The sequence below is a fragment of the Lampetra planeri genome, chromosome 1 (assembly GCF_965212315.1).
Source record: "Lampetra planeri chromosome 1, kcLamPlan1.2.h2, whole genome shotgun sequence".
Classification (NCBI taxonomy): Eukaryota; Metazoa; Chordata; class Hyperoartia; order Petromyzontiformes; family Petromyzontidae; genus Lampetra; species Lampetra planeri.
In genome coordinates this window covers 20261427-20286176 of record NC_136107.1, presented here as the reverse complement: position 1 = coordinate 20286176, position 24750 = coordinate 20261427, and the positions used below count along the sequence as shown (strand labels likewise).

General features: G+C 46.9%; 1 protein-coding gene across 3 annotated transcripts in view; it reads left to right on the top strand.

Annotated features, from left to right (window-relative positions):
* Window positions 1-24750, top strand: part of LOC144719915 (dual specificity calcium/calmodulin-dependent 3',5'-cyclic nucleotide phosphodiesterase 1A-like) — a 201167-nt gene that overhangs the window by 39312 nt on the left and 137105 nt on the right. For all 3 annotated transcript variants that reach the window (XM_078596249.1, XM_078596268.1, XM_078596258.1), the window contains exon 2: window positions 10440-10484. In XM_078596249.1, the coding sequence (XP_078452375.1) occupies window positions 10440-10484 (45 nt within the window). The remainder of the gene's footprint in view (window positions 1-10439; window positions 10485-24750) is intronic.

Sequence of the window (24750 nt, the reverse complement as noted above, 5' to 3'; positions counted from 1 at the left end):
TGGTTGGTTCCTGTCCGTTGTTGCACAGATGATGTCTTTTGTGCGAGAATGCTCCTTGTGTTCTACATGGATCGGGGGTCCGTTTCCGTTAATTGCCGTCAAATTGCGTTGCTCTCCACTCGGTTGGTACAGCTGCATGCTGCAATGCGAGTCTCGGAGATGATGTGTACGGATACGGGATGTGAGGTGTATTGTTGTGACCCATTGAATATTCGGGATCGTCACAAATTGTGCGTACCTGTTCGGCATTGGATCAGTTCTGTGGGGGATCATAATTCAAATTGTATGTGTTGTGATGATGTTAAATTGTGATGGTGACATGCGGCCAGGGATTTGGAATTGTGCTGCTGGCTGTCACCTATCTTGGGGCGCAGGTCCTGACCAGGATGGCCCAGTGAGTGTTGCGTGTCTAACATGAACGTTGTGGTCCCGTCATGCAATGGCTGACGGCTTGACCTGACAGCCCGGAGATTGAAACACTCCGTGGCATGTCTAGCCTAGTGGGCTGTGCGCTCACAGGGCTCGGAGAGTGTGGTCCCGTCATGCAATGGCTGACGGCTTGACCTGACAGCCCGGAGATTGAAACACTCCGTGGTATGTCTAGCCTAGTGGGCTGTGCGCTCACATGGCTCGGAGAGTGTGGTCCCGTCATGCAATGGCTGACGGCTTGACCTGACAGCCCGGAGATCGAGACACTCCGTGGCTTGTCTAGCCTAGTGGGCTGTGCGCTCACATGGCTCAGAGTGTGGTCCCGTCATGCTGTCTTGACAGCTTGACCTGACAGCCCGGAGATCGAGACACTCCGTGGCTTGTCTAGCCAAGTGGGCTGTGCGCTCACATGGCTCAGAGAGTGTGGTCCCATCATGCTGTGTCTGATGGCTTGACCTGACGGCCCGGAGAGTGAGACACTCGGAGGTGTGTTGAAACAGTGGGCTGGAGATTCGTAAGGTTCAGGTGGAGTTGTCCTGTTACGTTGGGACTGTATCCCTCAGTTGTTAGGGTGCATGTTGTGCAGTGAGTGAACGATGGGTCGTCTCGGCTTGGTCGGTACAGCTATATGCTGCGATGCGAGTCTTGGAGAGAGACTGGGTTAAAATCCCACCGATATGGCCGACGCGTGCTGCTGGTTGTGACGCCGCGTCGGAAAGGCGGTGGGGTGGTAACATGGAAATTCCCCCCCCGATATGGCCGACGCGTGCTACTGGTTGTGACGCCGCGTTGGAAAGGCGGTGGGGTGGTAACATGGAAATTCCCCCCCCCGATATGGCCGACGCGTGCTACTGGTTGTGACGCCACGTCGGAAAGGCGGTGGGGTGGTAACATGGAAATTCCCCCCCCCGATATGGCCGACGCGTGCTACTGGTTGTGACGCCGCGTCGGAAAGGCGGTGGGGTGGTAACATGGAAATTCCCCCCTCGATATGGCCGACGCGTGCTACTGGTTGTGACGCCGCATCGGAAAGGCGGTGGGGTGGTTACATGGAAATTCCCCCCCCGATATGGCCGACGCGTGCTACTAGTTGTGACGCCACGTCGGAAAGGCGGGGGGGTGCTAACGGGTGACTGTCATTGCATGCGTGATTCTAACGGGTGGGGGGGCTGTGCTGGAGCGTAAGTGGGTTAGCCAGTTTTCATGTATAATTGTTGTTAATTCCCCGTTTTCTATGCGGTTCCCTTTTACCCTCGTCGATTCTGTATATATTACGTGATTGTATTTCTTATCGGTCGCCGGTCATTTATTGATGTTGTTGGTTCGGAGGCACACCTTTTCGATGTTTCACAGTTGTGTTACAGCCGGGGACGGCTGTGTGTTTATACAGGAGGGGGTGATGTAGTGACAGAGAAAGGTCACTACTGTGTCGGCCCGTACGAAGGCTGGGGGCCCCAAGGGGGTGCCTGGGGGGTCGCGTGGTGGAGGGATCCGGACCCTCCCAGAGGTGGGGGAAGTGAGGCGTGTCCTGGGAAGGGAGGCGTGGCCTGAAGAGAGCCAGCCACGCCGGGGCGGAGCCAGCCACGCGAAACCAAATATAAGCGTGGTGTGAACGCAGAGCGAGGCTGCTGTTGTACTGTACTCCAAAGTGAAGACATCATCGGTCGTCAAGTCCCGAGTCGTCGTCCTGGGCCAGGCAGGCCGTTGCCTGCCTGGTCCAGTCTGTGTCGTGTTCCAGAGTGTTAGTGAGTTGAGGAAGGTGGTCACCACCTTATGTACAGTGTTATATTACTTGCCGTTTAATAAATAGTGTTGCCTCCAAGTTGCGTGTGTGTGCACCTAATTTGAACCTACTACATATATATAGAAGATTTTTGTGTATATATACATGATCTGGGCCCGAGTGAGCCAGGGTACCGAGGTCAGGGCGGGGATACAAGCAGGCAGGCTGGCTTGGGGAATGCGTGCGCGAGGAGTGTGCAGGTTGCAAGGAGGAATTGTGAACGACTTTTGGAACCGATCAAGGTAGAGTTCTGGCGTTGCCGATTATTTTTTATTCATCGAAATCCTGACGGCCGTGAGCAGGAGCTGTTGTTCTGTGCGCGCGGTTCAACGGTGTGCCTCACGTGACCGTTCGAATATGTGCAGCGCAGACCATTAAAAAATGGTTGAGATACTTGAAGGGACGAATAACAATGCAAGTGTATACTTCTAAAATGTGTATACAGTACTATGGTAACATGCATTCCGTTGCATAATTTTGTCTTACAGATGTAGTGCATGCGTTTTAAGTCAAAATAAGCTGCACGTGACAAAATTGGTAATTTTTTTTATCCTATTACAGTGATTTTTATTCAGGACACGACTATCAAATTACCAGGTCAACCACAGCACATTTCTGTTTTTGAAAGCAGCAATTGCATTTATCATCTTAAATAAATACATTGTAATCTGAATAAGCTAAGCTGTTTCTCTTACTTCTTAATTAGGACCCAATAAATGCTCCTCTTGTAATTTAAACCACGTTAAGCACCAGAGGTGGGGTTATGGGTATGGATAATAATAAATAAATAAAGATTTAACACATAATTCTAGATTTGAAGCTTTCGTGACTGCAAGGAATCATCTTCTTAGGTTTTTTTCGGTAAAGTCACGTAGAAAGTAAAATAAAATAAAAACAAAAATCACGACGTTTCGGAGGCAACACAAGTCTCCGTCATCAGGTGGGACCGTCACAGCCAGATTAGCTGTATCAAGTGAGGCAATGATTCAAGATGTAATCCCTTAAAAGCGAGTTGAGGGGGGAGGGAGAGGGAGGGGGGAGCTCATCAGACTATGGTAGCCAATGAAAGGAACGTATCGGGAGGGAGGGGGGGCGAGGCCAAAAGGGTGGGCGATCGACGTGGGAGCGCTTGTGCGCAAGCGGCCAATTACTGCACACGCCAACACAATGGAGCGATTGTGCGCAAGCGACCAGCCACTGCACCCGCCAACACAATGGGCAGAGAGGAGGAGGGGAGGTCTAATACACATGATAGACAAAAGAACGAAAATGATGATGGGTACAAACTTAGGGGGAGCTCATCAGACTATGGTAGCCAATGAATGGAACGTATCGGGAGGGAGAGGGGGCGGGGGGGGCGAGGCCAAAAGGGTGGGGGACGGACGTGGAAGCGCTTGTGCGCAAGCGGCCAATTACTGCACACGCCAACACAATGGAGAGAGAGGGGGAGGGGGGGTCTGATACACATGATAGACAAAAGAACGAAAATGCCCATGTTTATACCAATGCTGGCTGAACAATGAAGAGAGTACTGTTAAAATAACTGGGGATGTTAACACTCGGTAAAGTACAGTAAAATAGTGCCTGTCAGATAAGATGGTCCAAAAATTTTTTGATTAAGTCTTTTTTGCGTGGTTGATAACATCTTTCCAATGATTACTAAGTTTGTACCCATCATCACGGTTGAAATTATGTCTGTGTTTGTATATTTGTATGGCTTCGTGTACAAACCTTTGATGGTAGCCGGGAGGTTTGCAGAGAACCTTGGTCTCGGAAAAGACAATTTCATGAGAGCCCACCGAGTTGTAGCAATGATCGGCCACGGCAGAAGAATCAGTTCTGCCGTGTTTCAGATCTGACTTGTGCTCGCGGACACGATCAGAAACATGACGTTTCGTTTCTCCAATGTAGCAATCACCACAAATGCAACTCAATTTGTAGACTCCAGGATACTGTAAGTCAGGAACGACATCCTTCACGGATGGAATCAGATCACGGATTTTATGCACTGTACTGAATCGGACTTGGATCTTATGTTTGTTTAGAATTTTGGAGATCTTTTTGGTCACGCCAGCTATGTATGGTAACGTGATGGTTTTGGTCGGAGTTTCATGTGGCTGTTTCTGTGTGGTGGGAGAGACAGCTTGGCGGATAGTACGGTCAGAGTATCCGTTCATCCTGAGGGCCCGATGTACATGTCTTAATTCACCGGTCAGGTGGTGTTTGTCAGAAATGCCATGTGCTCTGTGGTATAGCGTTTTGATGAGAGAGTTCTTTTGGGATGGGTGGTGGTGGGAATCCGGTTTCAAGTAGGAGTCTGTGTGGGTGGCTTTTCTGTAGACAGAATGTCCCAAGGAACCGTCAGGACTCCTCTCAAACAGAATGTCCAAGAATGGTAGTTTACCGTCTTTCTCCACTTCCATGGTGAATCTGATGGATGGGTGTCTAGAATTGATGTGGTCCAAGAAGTGGTTCAATGCTGGGAGGCCATGTGGCCAGATGACGAAAGTGTCATCCACATATCTCTTCCACAGGGAAGGACGCAGGGTGGATGTCTGGATGGCGTCTGATTCAAACTTTTCCATGAATATGTTGGCTATAACTGGTGACAAAGGGGAGCCCATAGGGGTACCCTCATTCTGTTTGTAGAAGGTGCCATTCCAGGTAAAATAGGTGTTGGTGAGGCAATGCCTAACCAGCGCAGGTGCATCAGAATTCAATCCATGTTGGACTAAGTCCTCAATTATTGTTAGGGTGTCCGGTACTGGGACTTTGGTAAACAAAGATACTACATCAAAGCTGACGAGGATGTCATCAGGAGATAGTACCATGTCCTTAACCATAGAGACTAATTGGGTTGAGTTGAGTACTGCTGAAGAGGTCTTGCCTGTGAAAGGGAGCAGAGTATCTGATAGAAAACGGGCTAGTTTGTACGTAGGAGAGTTTATCGTCGACACAATGGGTCGTAGCGGGGTGCCTTCCTTATGGATTTTGGGAAGACCATAGAGTCTGGGAGGTCTTGCCGCCGATGGTTTTAGAGAGGGACGTTTGCTTGGTTCGATTAGGGAAGTCGAACTCGTGATGATACTGTTAATCGAACCAAGCAAACGTCCCTCTCTAAAACCATCGGCGGCAAGACCTCCCAGACTCTATGGTCTTCCCAAAATCCATAAGGAAGGCACCCCGCTACGACCCATTGTGTCGACGATAAACTCTCCTACGTACAAACTAGCCCGTTTTCTATCAGATACTCTGCTCCCTTTCACAGGCAAGACCTCTTCAGCAGTACTCAACTCAACCCAATTAGTCTCTATGGTTAAGGACATGGTACTATCTCCTGATGACATCCTCGTCAGCTTTGATGTAGTATCTTTGTTTACCAAAGTCCCAGTACCGTACACCCTAACAATAATTGAGGACTTAGTCCAACATGGATTGAATTCTGATGCACCTGCGCTGGTTAGGCATTGCCTCACCAACACCTATTTTACCTGGAATGGCACCTTCTACAAACAGAATGAGGGTACCCCTATGGGCTCCCCTTTTTCACCAGTTATAGCCAACATATTCATGGAAAAGTTTGAATCAGACGCCATCCAGACATCCACCCTGCGTCCTTCCCTGTGGAAGAGATATGTGGATGACACTTTCGTCATCTGGCCACATGGCCTCCCAGCATTGAACCACTTCTTGGACCACATCAATTCTAGACACCCATCCATCAGATTCACCATGGAAGTGGAGAAAGACGGTAAACTACCATTCTTGGACATTCTGTTTGAGAGGAGTCCTGACGGTTCCTTGGGACATTCTGTCTACAGAAAAGCCACCCACACAGACTCCTACTTGAAACCGGATTCCCACCACCACCCATCCCAAAAGAACTCTCTCATCAAAACGCTATACCACAGAGCACATGGCATTTCTGACAAACACCACCTGACCGGTGAATTAAGACATGTACATCGGGCCCTCAGGATGAACGGATACTCTGACCGTACTATCCGCCAAGCTGTCTCTCCCACCACACAGAAACAGCCACATGAAACTCCGACCAAAACCATCACGTTACCATACATAGCTGGCGTGACCAAAAAGATCTCCAAAATTCTAAACAAACATAAGATCCAAGTCCGATTCAGTACAGTGCATAAAATCCGTGATCTGATTCCATCCGTGAAGGATGTCGTTCCTGACTTACAGTATCCTGGAGTCTACAAATTGAGTTGCATTTGTGGTGATTGCTACATTGGAGAAACGAAACGTCATGTTTCTGATCGTGTCCGCGAGCACAAGTCAGATCTGAAACACGGCAGAACTGATTCTTCTGCCGTGGCCGATCATTGCTACAACTCGGTGGGCTCTCATGAAATTGTCTTTTCCGAGACCAAGGTTCTCTGCAAACCTCCCGGCTACCATCAAAGGTTTGTACACGAAGCCATACAAATATACAAACACAGACATAATTTCAACCGTGATGATGGGTACAAACTTAGTAATCATTGGAAAGATGTTATCAACCACGCAAAAAAGACTTAATCAAAAATTTTTTGGACCATCTTATCTGACAGGCACTATTTTACTGTACTTTACCGAGTGTTAACATCCCCAGTTATTTTAACAGTACTCTCTTCATTGTTCAGCCAGCATTGGTATAAACATGGGCATTTTCGTTCTTTTGTCTATCATGTGTATCAGACCCCCCCTCCCCCTCTCTCTCCATTGTGTTGGCATGTGCAGTAATTGGCCGCTTGCGCACAAGCGCTTCCACGTCCGTCCCCCACCCTTTTGGCCTCGCCCCCCCCCCGCCCCCCCTCCCTCCCGATACGTTCCATTCATTGGCTACCATAGTCTGATGAGCTCCCCCTAAGTTTGTACCCATCATCATTTTCGTTCTTTTGTCTATCATGTGTATTAGACCTCCCCTCCTCCTCTCTGCCCATTGTGTTGGCGGGTGCAGTGGCTGGTCGCTTGCGCACAATCGCTCCATTGTGTTGGCGTGTGCAGTAATTGGCCGCTTGCGCACAAGCGCTCCCACGTCGATCGCCCACCCTTTTGGCCTCGCCCCCCCTCCCTCCCGATACGTTCCTTTCATTGGCTACCATAGTCTGATGAGCTCCCCTCTCCCTCCCCCCTCAACTCGCTTTTAAGGGATTACATCTTGAATCATTGCCTCACTTGATACAGCTAATCTGGCTGTGACGGTCCCACCTGATGACGGAGACTTGTGTTGCCTCCGAAACGTCGTGATTTTTGTTTTTATTTTATTTTACTTTCTACGTGACTTTACCGAAAAAAAACCTAAGAAGATGATTTAACACATAGGCTTTCGAGACTAATATCCTCCATAGGTTTTTTTGGTTTAGATCGCGAAGGCTCGCCGTAATGACATCACCATTGCTCAATTTAAGACCGAAACAAGATAACTTTTTCACAATTCTGGCTATCGCCTGATGAAGCTGGGTGTAATGACCAGCGGCACGTTACGGTACTCGAATTGTAACTGTTGTGGGTTGACTCTCCAACACGCCGGTGTGCTGAACTAGTAACGAATTGGCATGTTTTGTTTATGTGACAACCCATACTAATTGATTGTGTTGGGTGGTGCCGAGTTTAACGATCACATTCATATTTACGTGATCTAACCAAAAAAAACTATCATTATGGACGTGATAAGCACCTTATATTTAATTTCAAACATTTTAACTGGCAGCCCCCCAATGGCAGATTTCCCTTTGGACACAAGGAGGTAACTCAGCACCTGGCCTGCTAACGGGCATTAGTCTGCCAATAGGGGGAGATCATTTTCATTTCTAATCCCAATTCCTGACTTAAAGCTTTCGTCACTGCAGGAATTAATATTCTTTGGGTCTTTTGCTACTGCCGCAGACACAGCTTAGTTTGTAGACGCGGGAGTATTGCATGTCAGGGATCACATCCTTCACAGATGAGATCAGATCACGAATTTTACATTCGGGAAACTAAGCGACATGTCTCGGACCATGTTCGTGAACATAAGGCAGATCTGAAACACGGTAGGACCAATACCTTGGTCGTGGCTGATCATTGTTTTAATGCGGTGGAATCACACGAAATAGATTTCTCTAAGACGAAGGTACTTTGCAAGCCCACTGGCTATCAACAAAGATTCGTTCATGAAGCCATGCATATGTATAGACACAGACACAGTTTCAACCGAGAAGATGGGTACAAACTGAGCAATCATTGGAAGGACGTTATCAACCAGTTTAAGTCATAACTGGCTATGATGCTCCCATCATACCACCTTCCGATATTAGTTGTGCTTTACGCCCATTTCAAACTTGCGCTTTCACAGGATTCACACTAACACAGCCAATTCGCGTGCCGACCCCTCGGTTGCGGCTCTGCGATCTCCCATTAACATGCTAATCTCTCATTAACATGCTAATCTCCCATTAACATGCTAATCTCTCATTAACATGCACATGTTCACCTGGCAGCCCTTTGATTGTTGGAAAACCAACCACCGTCGGTTGGCTGCCCACCACTTGCACTAACATTGGCTGCTGACATTTGGGCTACGCCCATTTCAAACCCATATAAATAGTTTGCCTTTGGAAGCTATCCCCCCTTTTCCTGAAGACGACCACTTGTGTTGCGATCGAAACGTCGCAGTTTTAGTTTTTTGTTATTTCCTTGGAATCTATCTATGTGACTTGACCGAAAGACCCAAAGAATACCCCCCACAGTAATACGAAGGGTGGCCGCCAGGCTCCAACTGCGGATCTCTGCAAAAAAGCGTCCAATGAGGGGCCATATCACTGCCACGGTGGCGAGGTGGTGAGATGTTAACTATCTCACCTGTTATACAGGAAGTTGTGGGTTCAATCCCGATACCGACACCGACGCCTGTATATTTAGAGTTTGCATGTTTTCCCTGTAGTCGCGTGGATTTTTCTCCGGGTTCTCCGCTTTTTCCTTCCACTTGTAGAAAAACACGCGTTTAGAGCATTTGGCTGCTATATATTTCCACGTAAATAAGCAACTTCGTTGAGCTATAATTTGTGGCCAAGTTGCTTCTGAAAAAGAGCCACAGAGCTCAGTGGGCCTTGCCTGGTAAAACATTTTTATAGTTTAGTTCTAATTTCTGGCTCGTTCAGGTATGGCTGGTGCATGGTTACCAAAGATGAATCAGCCTCTTGCTTCTCTCCTCCGTGCCCATTGTCAACTATTTCATTTACGCATTCATTGGTGACCAGGATGAGACCATCAACTCGTTACGCTCAAGAACCACAGGCCACTGCCTGGATTCAAACCCAGCGTCTCAACAGTGACAGCTCAGCACGTCCGACTGTCATTTGTTTACTACAGTAAATTGCATTCAATTTTCAAAATGCATTGTTGTCGGGTATCATGGGTAACATTTATCTCTCCACATAAACGTTGATTAGTTCTTAGTCCAATTAGCTTTCTTGACCAATATTGTCTGACTCCGCTGATGAGATTCAGAAGGTCAAGATCAGTCCAGAGTGTGCTCGCTTAAGCAAATGCTGCTGGTCTAGAAAGGCCTGTGTTCTGTTGGACTAAATATATTTCATTTTTATGTGGAAAGACAAACAGAAAGGAAGTCTGTTTATTTCATTTATTTACTGTATGTAATATATCATGTGCATAACAATTATTCCGTATACGCACATTCAAATGTCAGCGGTAGGAATTTGTAAAAATAAAAAAATCACGCGCAATTATTCACATCGCTTTGATCCTGTATGTTTTCCAAATCCCCCTTTTCTAATCAAATCAACAGCACACACACGAGCCCAAAAAAGGAAATATAGTTATTGACTTTAGGTTTAGAGTAATAACAAAAATCGTTCTTGCAATGGTAACATGACTGCTGATTACAATCATACCCCACACTGTACATGAACTAAAGAGGGCACCGCGCTTAATAATGTCCTTACAAAAACTGCGGTGTGGATTACAGGTGATTTTATGAAAATCCTGCAAGATAACTGGGTTTTCAAATGCTCTGCGAGGGGGGTATTGTATGGTACTGTTTCAAACCTGGGTTGCGATGCGAGGTCTAATGACTTTAATGATTGTGCGTGTCATTCCTCTGTCACCTCTATCCCTTCTCCCCTTCTGCTACCCCACACTCCCATCCCTGTCCCTCACCCGACCCTGCTCTTCTTAATTTGCCATTCCTCTGCCATTACCCCTCTCTCCCTAACCTCTCCCACAGTTGCAAGCGAGCCTGTGGACGGGGCATTGAAACGACAAGTCAGACGTAAGTGTGTATGTATGTGGGGAGCGGTAGTGTAGTGGTTCGTGCACTGGGCTATGAAACTTGGCGACCAGGGTTCGGTTCCCGCTCACGGTCAACACCAGTGACGAATATATAAACCGGACCTGGCCCTCCCCTAGATCGACTCAGCCTCAAATTAGTAAGTGATGCGGTGTGTAACCATCGCCACTCGGGAGACAAAGGGTGCCAGGCGTGGTGCTCGCTACTCACTGCCTCGTGTGCTGTGCCAACCATAATAGTTTCTGCTAACAGCGCTTGCTGCTAACAGCGCTTGCCGCTAACTGCGCTTGCCGCTAACAGCGCTTGCCGCTAACAGCGCTTGCTGTTACAGTCTGTTAAGGCTATACGGTGGAACTTTGCGACATAGTAGCTGTTAGCCTTCAGCACTTTGATCCCAGTGATCTGATTTTCCATGACCGAGGTGGCTCTCGCAAATGAGACTCTGTCCTGGTCTCCTGAATTGTCACCTGCTGGAACAGCACAGTAATTCCCAAATGAGTGGTATCTGAATCCCGTCCTGGATCTCAACCTCAGACAAACTTCACCTTCAACGTGGTGCGTAAAAATCAGAACGCAGCAATTATCTGCTTCCGAAAATCAAAATGCCATGCGTTCGATCAGTTAATTTCCACCGGTGGCTTTTAAAGGAGATGTAGCTCTCAGAGACACCGTCTTGTCTTCTGTATATCTATTATGAATCGAGTCCACTGACAACTCAACAAGTAAGTGACTCTGTACACTTGGGTAGTGAGACACCCCTATTCAGAGACAACATAGCTTCTAGTCTCAAGACAACTCGCACACGATGGAGACGGCTCGATCCAAGGCGATGACGACGACGGTTTCCTCCACCAAACAGCCCACAGTTCCGGCTCGCGCTGGCTTTTATCCTCGCCCAGTCTGGCCACGCCCTTATTCCTGAATTTTCCTCGCCGCACCTGGCCCTGCCATTGGATCCCGTGCTCCCCCTCACGTGACCCCGTCAACGCTCGTCCCATCAATCATCATTAGCACGTCCATTAGTAACCATGGTCCCGGGGAACCATACTGTCCCGCTATCGCTCCGCACTGTCTTTACATATGTAAGAATGGGGCTGTCATCTAGACATGCAAAGCATGCTGACACTTTCTGTTTAGATTTTTGCCATCTCAAATTCCTTCATGCAAATACCTGCCTCTGACGTGTGGAGCAAAATGTCACGTGCCATGTCGACCAACGCGCGGTTCAACATCAGAGAACTATACAGCACAGCCTTGGACATCTATGAAGTACCTTTTTGTGGATATATTATCGTATTTGTCTAACCCGCACACATATCTTGCCGGTGAGTTTTCTCATCAGTTGCAGACAGTGCTTGCATTTGTGTTCACGCCGGTAAGAGGGACAATGCTGGACAGGCAATGGTGTTATCCACGCCACTGTGTCGTCTGCTTTGCTGTCCCCATCTCTCAATTAGATTTTTTTCGTTATGCATTTGGTCAGTATTCTCAAAGTAATCACCTGCGATGCAATTCAAGCGTCATCATTGTTTACAATTCATGGATTTTATATGATCTAAAAAAACTACATCGTATTTATGCTTACTGTGTTTTGGTTGTTATTTTATAATTTGTAGTGATACTGGATATCTGTGAAAACAGCTACATAGCTCATCGGATTTCTCCACTCTAAATACAGATTATTATATCGTGAGAATACTGTAATTTCTTGGCAATTATTCGACCATAATTGACAACAACAGAGCCACTCAAAGGTAGACTGCGTCCAAAATACATGCAATAATGGTGCTGTCACTTTGAAATGCGAAGCATTTTGGCAATTTATTATGTTTGTTGAAGATTTTCAAACACCTGGGCTGAATTGCAGCTGCTTCGTATACATAAGTGGTCGTGTTGCTGGCTGATAGACGCACCATAAATCTCTACGAAGTGTCAAGGGGAGTCTAGTCAACAACTATATTTTCCTCTTTTGGGCTCGAATGAGTGCTGTTTATTCGAATAAAAAAGGGGATTTGGAAAACATGCAGGATCAAAGCGCTGAGAAAAATTGCGCAGTAATTTTTATTATTTTTACAAATTCCCACGGCTGAGATTTGAATGTGCGTATACGGAATAATTGTTCTTCACATCATATATTACGTACCATAAATAAATGAAATGAACAGACTTCTCTTCTGTTTTGTCTTTCCACGTACAAATGAAATATATTTAGTCTAACAGAACACAGGGGCTTTCCAGACCAGCAGCATTTGTTTAAGCGAGCACACTCTGGACTGAATTTGACCTTCTGAATCTCATCAGCGGAGTCAGAGAATATTGGTCAAGAAAGCTAATTGGACTAAGAACTAATCAACGCTCATGTGGAGAGATAAATGTTACCCATAATACTCTACAACAGCGCATGAATAAAATTTAATGCAATTTACTGATGTATACAAATGACAGTGAGATGTGCTGAGCCGTCACTGCTGAGATGCTGGGTTTGAATCCTGGCAATGGCCTGTGATTAACCGGTTTCTCGAGTGTAACGAGTTGATGTTCTCAGCCCGGTCACCAAATGACTGTGTAGATGAAAGAAAAGAAAAACTAATCACGTTAATTTTGGTACCGTCCCCAATTTGGCCACATTCCAACTCGGAGAATTAAACGTGTTACTTTGACTGTCACGTGACAAGCACATTCAGAATCAAAATATGTATTCATGCTAGAGGAATCCGACGAGGTGTGAAGCTCTTTTTCACATTACTCTTAGTGGCAGAGTAGGTGAAGATGTGCTGCCCTCCTCCCCCCCACTCTCTGATATCCACTGATTTGGGCCGTTTTGGGCCGTTCTCTGTCCTGGAGGGTTACGCTGCTCTGCAAGGCATCCAAATGTATACTCATGACATGACAATGATAGCACGACCAGGATAAGATTTTGAGAAGAGAAAAAACAGAGAAAAAAATTATATCTTAAAAGAACATGTAAGCACCTAAGCCTCACCTGCAGAAGTGTTTGCATAGCTCCTGTTAAATTCCTGATGATTCCATGTGATGATTTAATCACAAGAAATATACGCGACCATCAGTTAAATCACCCCAACTGCAACACAGATGATGTTAAGAAGTTCTGAAACAACAGCTCAATCAGAGCGAAAATTACAACAGCAGCAAAGGAAGACAGGGTGTTGTACATGTGTATATCCGGAATTATTAATAATGAATGGAACTAAACTCAAAAAGTGAAAATCTAACGAATATCTAAAATGAAAAATCCCTTATTGACAAAGGGCAGGGAGGAGAGAGCCAATAGGCTGATTGCTCTTTGCTAACCATGCATCAGCCATACCTAAACGAGAAAGACATTAGAACTAAACTAATGAATACATTCTAGATTTGAAGCTTTCGTGTTGGCTCCCTCCCCCTCCCACCCCCCTCCCTCCCGATACGTTCCATTCATTGGCTACCACATTCTGATGAACTCCCCCCCCCTCTCCTCCCCCCCTTCAACTTGCTTATAAGGGATTACATCTTGAATCATTGCTTCACTTGATGCAGCTAATCTGGCTGTGACGGTCCCACCTGATGACGGAGACTTGTGTTGCCTCCGAAACGTCGTGAATTTTATTTTTTATTTTTGTTTTGTTTTATTTTACTTTCATTACTTTTAATGTTTTACCTACGTGACTTTACCGAAAAAACCTGAGAATAATGAATACATTTTTTTATTTTACCAACTAAGCTCTATGGCTCTTTTTCAGAAGCCACCTGATCACAAATGATAGCTCAACAAAGTGGCTTATTTAGGTGAAAATATATATCAGCCAAATACTCTAAACGCATGGAGAGAAAACCCATAGGACCTGGAAAGAATTCCATGCCACCGATGGGGAGAACATGTATACTCCAAATATACAGGCATCAGAGTTCGGGATCGAACCCACAACCTCCTATATATACGGCGAGGTAGTTAATATCTCACTACCGTGGCTCCGATAAGCATTAATTAATTATAGCCTACTTTTTTCATGTATAAAAGGGACATGCTGCCGGTGCCATGGTTATCACACTGGACTTGCAATCTAGATATCGCTGTCTGGTTCGACCTCTCAGCGCTGCAGATAAAATAATGGGCTTTGAGTCCATAAATTAACGCTCATGTTGGCACGATTATGTCGAGACAGTCAAGCTGCTTGAAGCGCAGATGGGTGGTCACCGTCGATGTCACCACCGCGGTTGTATCAACACCGCCGGAGGAGTCACTAACGGTGTCATTGTCGTCATCTTCCAATTAAGGCGACACGGATGCGCACTCCGAGTTGCTGCCAGTAGGAATATCGCCCCTCTCCCTCTCTAAAAGGCTTGTTGCGCTCGCCACTGAGAAGTCCCGCAATTTCAAGCGTCCAGTGGCGGAGCAAAGTGCAAAACCGTGAACTTTTCTGACATTTTCTTGGTTCTTTCGGTAAAGTCACGTAGAATGGAAATAATAAAATAATAAAAATAAACATAATAAAATAATTCTCACGACGTTTCGGCCATAATGCAAGCAGCCGTCCTCAGGTGAAGAACAGGTCTGTCGAGAAGACAGAGTCGTGATAATTATTTTATTATGTTTTATTTTTATTATTTTATTATTTCCATTCTACGTGACTTTACCGAAAAAACCAAGAAGATGAATCCCTGCAGTCACGAAAGCTTTAAATGGAAATTTTCTGACATTATTTGTGCAGGTGAAACGGTGTTGAAAGGTTTTTTTTTTAAATCCCCACCGCCTCTATCTACCCGGCAGTATAAATGGGTGCACCATAGTGAGCCGATGAGCAGGTTCGCCCTGTGGTGGGGTTATCGCATAGCTACTCCTACATCTTTCAAGATGCCTGGTCAGCATGGATGAGTAGGTCAAAACACACTCTAAAGGTGCAGGGTTGCACCTCTACCTTTCATTTTAACCTTGTGTTTTTTTTAAAGATCTCATTTAGATATTCAGTTCACCTTACTGTCACCCTATGTAGAGTTATTCTGGTGGCATGATGCAAGCTGGGAAAGTGTGGTAACAAATGTTAGAGGTTACCTTAAGGCTTTCATAATGATGGTCTCTAAGGAAGTAACCCTGTGTGTTATACATATAGTCGATCGACAGATTAAGTTTGTCGAAATCAAGTGTGGGTGCTCCCAAATGTGTGTTTAAGACGTCTGAGCAGCGTGGACGAGTCGGCTAAATACTCTCTATCGAAGCTCTCGAGAGCTCCCTCGAGTGAATGTTCTTCCACCAGCAGTGGCGTCAGTGAGCAATTGCAGGGCTGCACCTTTAACCTATTTCCCATTGCATAAACTACCCTCATTGTGCGGGAGATACCGAACCACTGGCAGTTGGTATCATGCACACATCAATACTTCTGAAATCCAGGTTACCTGGCATTGCTCCATCAGAACTTGCAGATTGATCGTTACACTCGCGTGTGTCGTCATCAGCTTACGATTAATTTTTTCTCACGCAAATAATTATTCATGCCAACCCACGCGAGTGTTTGTGCGTGTTTTACGTACGCGCGGAAATTAACAGCCGTGTGCGTGCGTGTGTTTGCATTGTGTTTTGATAAAACATGCTTGTGCAAGTATTGATATAACTAGATATGTGTAATGACAATAAGGAGATAATGACAGGTAGGTTAGCTTACAGTACGAATACACTAGTGGCCACGGGAGGTAATAACAGGGGTATCAGTTGTGAGTGTGAAGGGACTGGTGGCTACAGGAATGTTCGAGAAGGGAGCGTGGTCAGGTGACGGAAGAGGACGGTGGAGTCTGCCGGTAGAGCGAGCATCCAGAGTTAGCGAGAATGATCGAGAAGGGAGGCGTGGCCTCGTGTCGGCATATAGAAGGGAGATGCGCGGGAGACTCGGGGCTGTTGCAGTGGGGATCTCCGCCTGATGTCAAGTGAACGTGTCTTGAATAAAGTGCCATCTCAAGAGAAGTGCGTCAAGTCGTCATTACATATGTGTTAATAGTATTGGTATTGGATTATGGAGTTTTAACCATTCGACCATCCCATCGGACTGAGGGTGGTAGGACGAGGTTCAAATTTTCTTGGTGCGAAGGAGGTCACAGACCTCCTTGAGAAGTCGTGAAGAAAAATTTCGGCCCTGGTCTGTTAATAGTTGTTCTGGCGCACCCTTGTCCAGAACGTACCCCTGCACGAATGCCTCGGTGATGGAGGAGGCCGATTGGTCCACTTAAGGCTACGCCACAGGCCAACGCGTGAGGTATTTTACCCCCACCAAGAGGTACCTGTGGCCCCCGTTGGGATGTCAGGAATGGGGCCAAAATGTCGAGTGCCATGAGCTCATTGATACGAGAAACAACGGATGGACTGCAGTGGGGCCCGATCATGACCAACCGGGGCCTTCCGCCGTGCACAATCGTGGCAACCTTTAAAAAACAGTGCCACATCACTCTCCACACCTCGCCAGTAGTAGTCCGGTTTAATGGTCAGCAAGGTCTTATGGTAACCAAGGTGCATTAACTTCTTGTGAATGGCTCGGGTAAATTTTCCTCGCAGGGCAGTGGGCACGACCACGCAATAACGCTCCAGTTTGGTATCCCAACGCATGAGGAGGCCGTCATGCACAGCGACAACCGGGGCAGCCGACGGAGCTGAGCTCCGGGTGTTTAGCCCAACACGGCATTGTAACCTCAGCAGAGAAGAATCCTCCATCTGCAATTTGGACCATACCTCTCGGGGGAGACCCAGGCCAAAATTCACAGGCAACACCACACCCGGAGGGGGGGCCGCGCCGGCCATTGCAACCAACTGGGCCGCGGTGTCAACTGGGGCCCTGCAGCGACTCGAACCCATGGTGCATGCGCACCCGCCCCCCGTAGGCAACCTGGACAGGCCATCATCGTTTCCATCCTGTGCCCCCTTCCTGTGGATGACGTAAAAGGAATATTCCTGCAGCACCTCGAGCCAGTGGGACAGCTGACCAGAAGGCTGATCTATCCGCAGCGAATATTGCAGGAATCCCCATAGACACGGAGTCTCCACAGAGAGGCCCCCAGGTGGGGGGGCTAGGGGGTGATCACGTGTCCGGGGAGAGCTCTCGAGAGGGATGGAGAGGGAGCTAGAATGCTCGAGAAGGCGGGCGGGGCCAAGAGCGCAGTGGCCCCGACCCGGGGGGGGATATAAGGTGGGTCCCTGAGAGGGACTGGGGTCGCTGCATTCTACAAGCTGGAAGCTCCACGTCTACAAGCTGGAAGCTCTATGTCCTACGAGGCATCAACACGTGGTCGCTGACACGAGTGAGGGACTGACCCTTCGTAGCTGTAACTCCTACGTATAGTGTAGTTAGCTGGGTGGTCACCATCCTAGGCTGTATCTGGTGAAGGGGCAGTTACCCCTTCGTGTTAACGTGTTGATGTTAAAATAAATGTGTTGCGTCTAAAGAACAACGTCTGCGACTCGGTTGGACTCACTACACATGTGCATGTTTGTGTAACTCAACACGAGCAGTCACGTATAGGTTTAGCATACTGCACTATGAATCCTGAAATATGGGTTAAATTCCCAGCCAGAGCTAACATCAGTGGCAAGTGATATCTGAACTGTTCATGAGTACCCAATCTTTATCATTGCTGTCTGAGTGTGGTCGAGCGGTCTAGGGTGCTGGGTTAAGGCTCCAGTCTCTTTGGGAACATGCATTTGAATCCCACCGTGGCCAAATTATGTTTTTTTTAATCTCACTCCGTGAGTACTATCCCCACCACGGCTATGATCAGTGCTGAAGATTGAACCGGTGCTGGGTTTGCCCTAGGGTGACTCGGTATTAAATTATTCCCTGGTGTGGGGCTGACGACACAACCCACCAATGCGCCCTGTCCGACCTTAATGGGTGCTCGTTAACAAAACTTGCCTCGACAGTATAATAAATGTTATTTAACGGGTATCTTTGTCTCTGTGTAACTAAATACACCAGTTATTGCGAGTTCACATTATAACACGAGCTCAGCAAACGCTGTCACGTAATATGGCACCAGAGCACAAGAGCACACATCAGGAGGGCATTAATACTGCAAGAGGTACACTTAACCGCACGCTCGCGAATCGCGCGCTCACTTTCGCGTCCCCCTCTTTATTATTTAAACAACAACAATGAAACCCAAGTCTCCGGGGTAATGTTTTGGTGCTAGATGCTGTGTGAGCGGCTCTCCCTCGAGCTATTATACTTAAGGAGATGCTGCGGTAATGAATACTCTGTTTGATCTCATGTAATGCCATTAGGCAGAGAGGTAAATGCACCTGGGGTGATGTACAGCGGTGAATTGTTCACTGCGCCAGTACGCAAGGTGGAGCCATGTGAGGTGTGGGTGCCACAGATATAAATACAAGACCTGGGGCTGTGTGGGCTGAGGATAGGCGATGGGGAGGAGTGGCCCTCTTAGTGACGAGATGTTAACTATCTCGCCTGGTATACAGGAGCTCGTGGGTTCAAACCCGACCCTGACGCCTGCTGTATATTTGGAGTTTGCATGTTCTCCCCGTGGTCGCATGGATTCTTCTCCAGGTCCTCCGGTTTCTCCCTCCGCATTTAGGAACATGCCTTTAGAGTATTTGGTTGGTAGAAATTTCCATGTAATAAGCCGCTTCGTTGTGCTATCATTTGTGGCCTGGTAAAAAAGTGTTTTATTAAGTGTTTAGTGTAGTATAGGCCAAAGGCGACAGGGAGGTGACTTATCGCGCTCTCACCGTCACGGTTTCTGGTGTCAGAGCTGCGTGTTATTGTTCGACATAACTCATGTGTTATGGGCGAGGGAGGTCTTAAAACGTTTTTTTTACTGGCGACACCCACGCTCTGTCATTCGAATAACATTTACCCTTCCATAAGAGCAATATTGCCTACGTACAGCACGAATGTGCATCCGCTGCTGGATGAGGGCCACCCCCACGCCGTGCGGGTCACTCATAATTACCCTGGTCAGTGAAGGTTGGTGAAGCCAGCAAGCGTGGTTGTAGAAGCATATAAATCGAGTGGAACATTGGATTTGCAGCACTACCCTCTGTTGCCGCACCCTAGCCCTTCAGTAGCAGCAGTAATAACAATACATTTATAAAGGGTACAAGTACAAGAGCGGTGACGCACTGGTGAGCTCATTACACTCTGACCCTGGGGACCAAAGTTCCATTCCCGAGTTCGGCTAACAACAGTGATGAGTGATGTATCAACCAGTCCGGTTTCTCCCTCCACATTTAGAGACGTGCATACCGTGTATCTGGCTACTATAACTTTCCACGCGATAAGCCACTTCGTTTGAGCTATAATTTGTGATTTCCAGATCGCTTCTGAAAATAGCGATGTAGCTCAGTGGGCCTTAGCTGGTAAAATAGCAAAAAATTGTTTCGTGTAGCCCCCCCCACCCCCTTCTTCACAAACCTACACTGACCAAGGTACTTGATGCACGGTCAAAAAACACCGACGACCGATACAGCATGGGGATGGCTGTCATCCAACAGTGGATGCAACTAAGAGCTGTAAATTATTAAATGCAAGAGCATCTCATCACTGTGCAAGTGCAACCGTGCATCTTGAACAGCCCTCGAGTATTTAAACGAGCACATCAATGAAACGTATATTAACGAGAATAATGGCACGAACAACAACGCGCATCGGGCAGATTGAAGTTTGTGCGTTGAACTTCTCTCGCGCCGTACGTAGCCAACCATGCTAATCGGAGGTGCAGCGGCGTGAAAACCGCGCAGGGCTTCGGTATCTCCTACGCCAGTGACAGCGAGCTGCCAGTGAAGCCGGCCGTCTGTATAAGCCCCACTGTCACCGATGGCCAATCTCGGACGCGTTGCCTGCGACTGTTTGAGACGGTATCTGCACTTCTAGGAGAGACTCCGTGCCCTCTAACTTGATCCTGTGGGCCCCACCGCTCCTACGATGTCCTGACTTGACTGGGAAACCATTCCCCGAGAAGTTTGATCTCTTTCCGATACGCGCGACGCAGCAGCTAGCGAGCGCGGTTAGTGGGTTTTGCTTAATTTGCCACTGCCCAATGCATAAATCGCTGTGTGTGAGATGGTTGTTGGGTGAAAGGGTGGAGGGAAGGAGGTGGGTGGAGGGGGGGATTGAGTGGTTGGGGTTTAGATGAACTCTGAAAATTCCGTTCCTCTCTCTCTCTCTGAAGCGTGGAGCGAACTCCACATTATCCCGAGTTCACGTCCCTAGAGGGATCTGTCCCTCACAGGGCTGTGAGACTCACATTCAAAACCCGAACCCTTATCCAACCAATCACAACACCGAGTCCCACAAGATGGGAGAAAGTTGAATGAGCAATTGATTTAATGATTGTTCTAGGGCCCACCAAACCCCCCTCTCCAGGCTCCACATTCTAATGTCTGCGTCAACTGGTTCAATGCTCAAAAACATCCCTTGGCACAATACCCAGAGTCGTTTGAATATATCGACACGGCCGTCGTAATCTGCGCCTTTGTCTTTCTTAAACAAGCTCCATGGACATTGGATCTGTCTGTATGTGACGCCAACATTAGATGGAATATATGCGACGTATGATTATGATAAGGTAGTATAACTTACACGAATAATGTACTGCATTTTAGAATATACGTTCCTTTGTCAATCCACTACCATACCTGTCAACACCTTATCAGTGCCCTACCTTACTACAGACCAATTCAGACCTTATTGGTCATCGCGTGCTCTTATACATCTCAATGTTCATCCTGTAAAGTCCCATCACATGGGAGAAATATAAACAAAGAGACAAAAAAATGTGCCGTATGGACCCGAAACCTCAATTCCCTTTTACAAGAATGCGGGCAAACCGTAATGAGTTAACAGCTCTACGACTGCAGTGACGAGGGCCTCACCACGAACCGCCAGTCATGGGGTTATCTTTGACCAAACGTCACCACGCTGGTCAGTGCCGTTTGGTTGAAGGTGATGGTGGTGGCCCACGACTGGCGCTAGACATGGCCGGGAAGAGTTGCGTAGTGCAGGGTGCTAACCACTGTGCCACCACTCCACTTCACAATACATACGACTCCATACATTGAATTACAAATTTGCCTAAATATATCCTCGTGTGATACAAAGACACAAATCAAGTAATCACAATGCAATCACAATAGTAACTCGTGTAAGACATTATCATTGATCGTCTACAGCCTCTCCCGCTTAATTTGGTCTTGTCCAATTCTATATTACGATGGAAACCTGTAAGTTCAACATTCTGGCAAAACCAATTACAAAAAACCACCCTTACGTTTTATACTTTTACAGGTACTGTGTATGCCAATGTTTTTGTGACCCAGGTTTCTTCACCCTGACGCCTTTGTTGGACGTAATTAAACGTCTTGCAGTAGAAATTCGCGGTTATCGAGTGGAGGGTCGTGTTCCCCCCAGGCGTCACGCAAATGCCCTCGCCCCTCCGTCTACCCCCCACACTTATCAAACACGGTTTTGGGCTAACGCCTCTTGTTGAGACGTAACGTACTCTCGTATTTGTGAAGGTACATGTGATGTCGACATTATTGATGCGCTCTCTCGTGCGTGATCGGTCGACTCTATGCCTTAACCGCTCGCGCCCGTTCTAATGAAGCGTCGTTTGTGGTCCAGAGGGCAACGCTTGGTGGGGACGGCTCCTGCATTGAAACACCTTTTGTGTGAATCACGCGGATTTGTAAACACGTCAAACACGTTGGTAATAGAACGTCGATCGTATTATAAGTGTTTCCTTCAATGGCTTGTCTTGTTACATTAGTATTATGTAAGAGGCGGCTAAGGTTCGTGGTTACTGAGAGATTTTGAAGACAGTGCCTTGGGCTGGTAGAACGTTGTGGCGATTGCAACAATAAACGATGGGGAGCTGGTTTCAAAGTGATGTGGTTAAATTGCCCTGGTGTGAAAATGCTACATAGAATAGCCCAACAGGTCTAAATTGATGAGATAAAAAAAAGTTTAACCTATGAAACTGATTGGAAAAAGACGCCTCAGTAATATACAGTGAGGGAAAAAAGTATTTGATCTGGTGGCCAACTACAAGAAACGTCTGACCTCTGTGATTGCCAACAAGGGTTTTGCCACCAAGTACTAAGTCATGTTTTTGCATAGGGGTCAAATACTTATTTCCCTCATTAAAATGCAAATCAATTTATAACATTTTTGACATGCGTTTTTCTGGATGTTGTTGTTGTTATTCTGTCTCTCACTGTTCAAATAAACCTACCATTAAAATGATAGACTGATAATTTATTTGTCAGTGGGCAAACGTACAAAATCAGCAGGGGATCAAATACTTTTTTTCCCTCACTGTATGGAGAGATTATCTAATGCATTCTATCCACACCTGGGCAACATTGCTTATTTCATGACATTTTAAATGTAAGAGGTCCGCTTTCATGAATAGGTACTCTGCACTAATTGTAGGCTTATTTTGAAGTGCCCAAAATGTATTTAGAAAATTGTTAAATTACAGGGGAGTCAAGTTTAATTAGATGTTAACACGTGTAATGTAGCGTCAGCTCTTTCCACCCACCCCCGGTCACATACGTGGCAAAGGAGCGGAGTAGAACGCACGTGCGGTGTCGCTATTCCCAGCCACACGGAGATGCCACTCGCTGTTGATGTCCCCTCCCCCCGAGTTCCATGGTATCTCGTGATAGTTGGCACGCGTCGTGACGGCTACCGCAAGATCCGACCGTGTCCGTGCAGAGCTCGCCGAGCTGCATTGGCTTCCGGTTGCCGAACGAATAATAATACCTCGTTATATGGTCGCGCTTATTACACACACAAAGTGCTTGCCACAAATGAACCACGATACCTCGCTGATCTCGTCAAGGAGCATAAACCATCACGCCAACTCCGGGCATCCTCGCAGCAGCTTCTGGCTTAACCATCGAACAAAGACGGTCACTGCATCGCGCGCTCTCATATGCGCTGCTGCGGCCATCTGGAACGCTCTTCCGATATTAGGAAGCCACTGGAGCTATGCACTTTTAAATCACGATTGAAGACTAGTTTTTTTCATAACTGCTTTTTTGTGTTTAGTTTGTTGTCCTTCCCCCACACCTCCGATTACCACGGTTGGCTACGTATGGTGCGAAATAAGTTCAATACATATACGTACATACGCACAGTTGCTGTGCGACGGTTGACACTCGTGCTTTTTCGAGCTGCACTATTTTTCTGCTATGATGGGGTTTTCTCGTCATGTACAGACTTTGTTTCGTATGGGAGCTGCCATGCTCGAAACCAGTTGTGACGTCATGGCGAAAAACATGGAAGTAAGACGCATGATGTTGACTCAGGATAGCCTAAATGTACCTAATCAAGCATGAAACATTGCTTTTAAAATTATATTTAAAAAAAAATTGCTTATCTCCAGCTACAAAGGGGTACAGGTGGCTAGGTTGGGAGCGAGCTGAGCACATGGACACATCTTGTCTCATGCAGTGTGGAGTGACAGGAATTCACGCTGTGCTTTCAATTGTGGGACGCGAAATGGGGTGGCTGTTCCTGGGCAACTGATCCCGGCTGCCAATGCTGATGGAAACGCAGCACGAGCGTCATGCTGCGTGCAGCCACATATCAGAGTAACACAGCCGTCGGTGATGCACCCTATCCTGAGGTTGACATTTTCGTTCCAAATTTATGGGCGAACTAAGCATCATGGTGAGCTCTAAATGAGAACAGTTCAAAATACATGAAGAGTGAATGAGGACCTGTTGTGAAGTACGTACTGGCAATGGGGTTAGGGCTAGGGCCAGGAGCGGGATTGTTGTTTAGGTTTACGCTATTGTGTAATATTTCACGGTTGTGAAATGAGCAAGAATACGACAAGAATAGATATGTATTGAGACGAAAGAAGATAGATGCATACACCATGGAGATGAGAGAGATTAATTTGCTCTTTATTTCAATTAATGTTTTGTTTGTTGGACATTGATTTCGAGATTTTTTATGCCACTTTTTTTTAAATTCATGAATGTGGGCCCCTTGAGCTATCTGGGGCTCCTATGCTTTTGCTTGGTTTGCTTTTGCCGATCACCACTACTGATGGTGGGGGAGATGGAGATGAACAGGAAGTACCGCGTTCCAAATGTTGTCAATTCCTCATCTGACACTGCCACCTATGGGCCTAGCTCTGAGTAGCAATACCAGTGTTGGGACGCTGTACAGCATTCTCGTGCACGCTGATTGCCAATGAATAGCTGAAGATCCCTCGGTTTGGTCTTCCACGAAGCTCATGG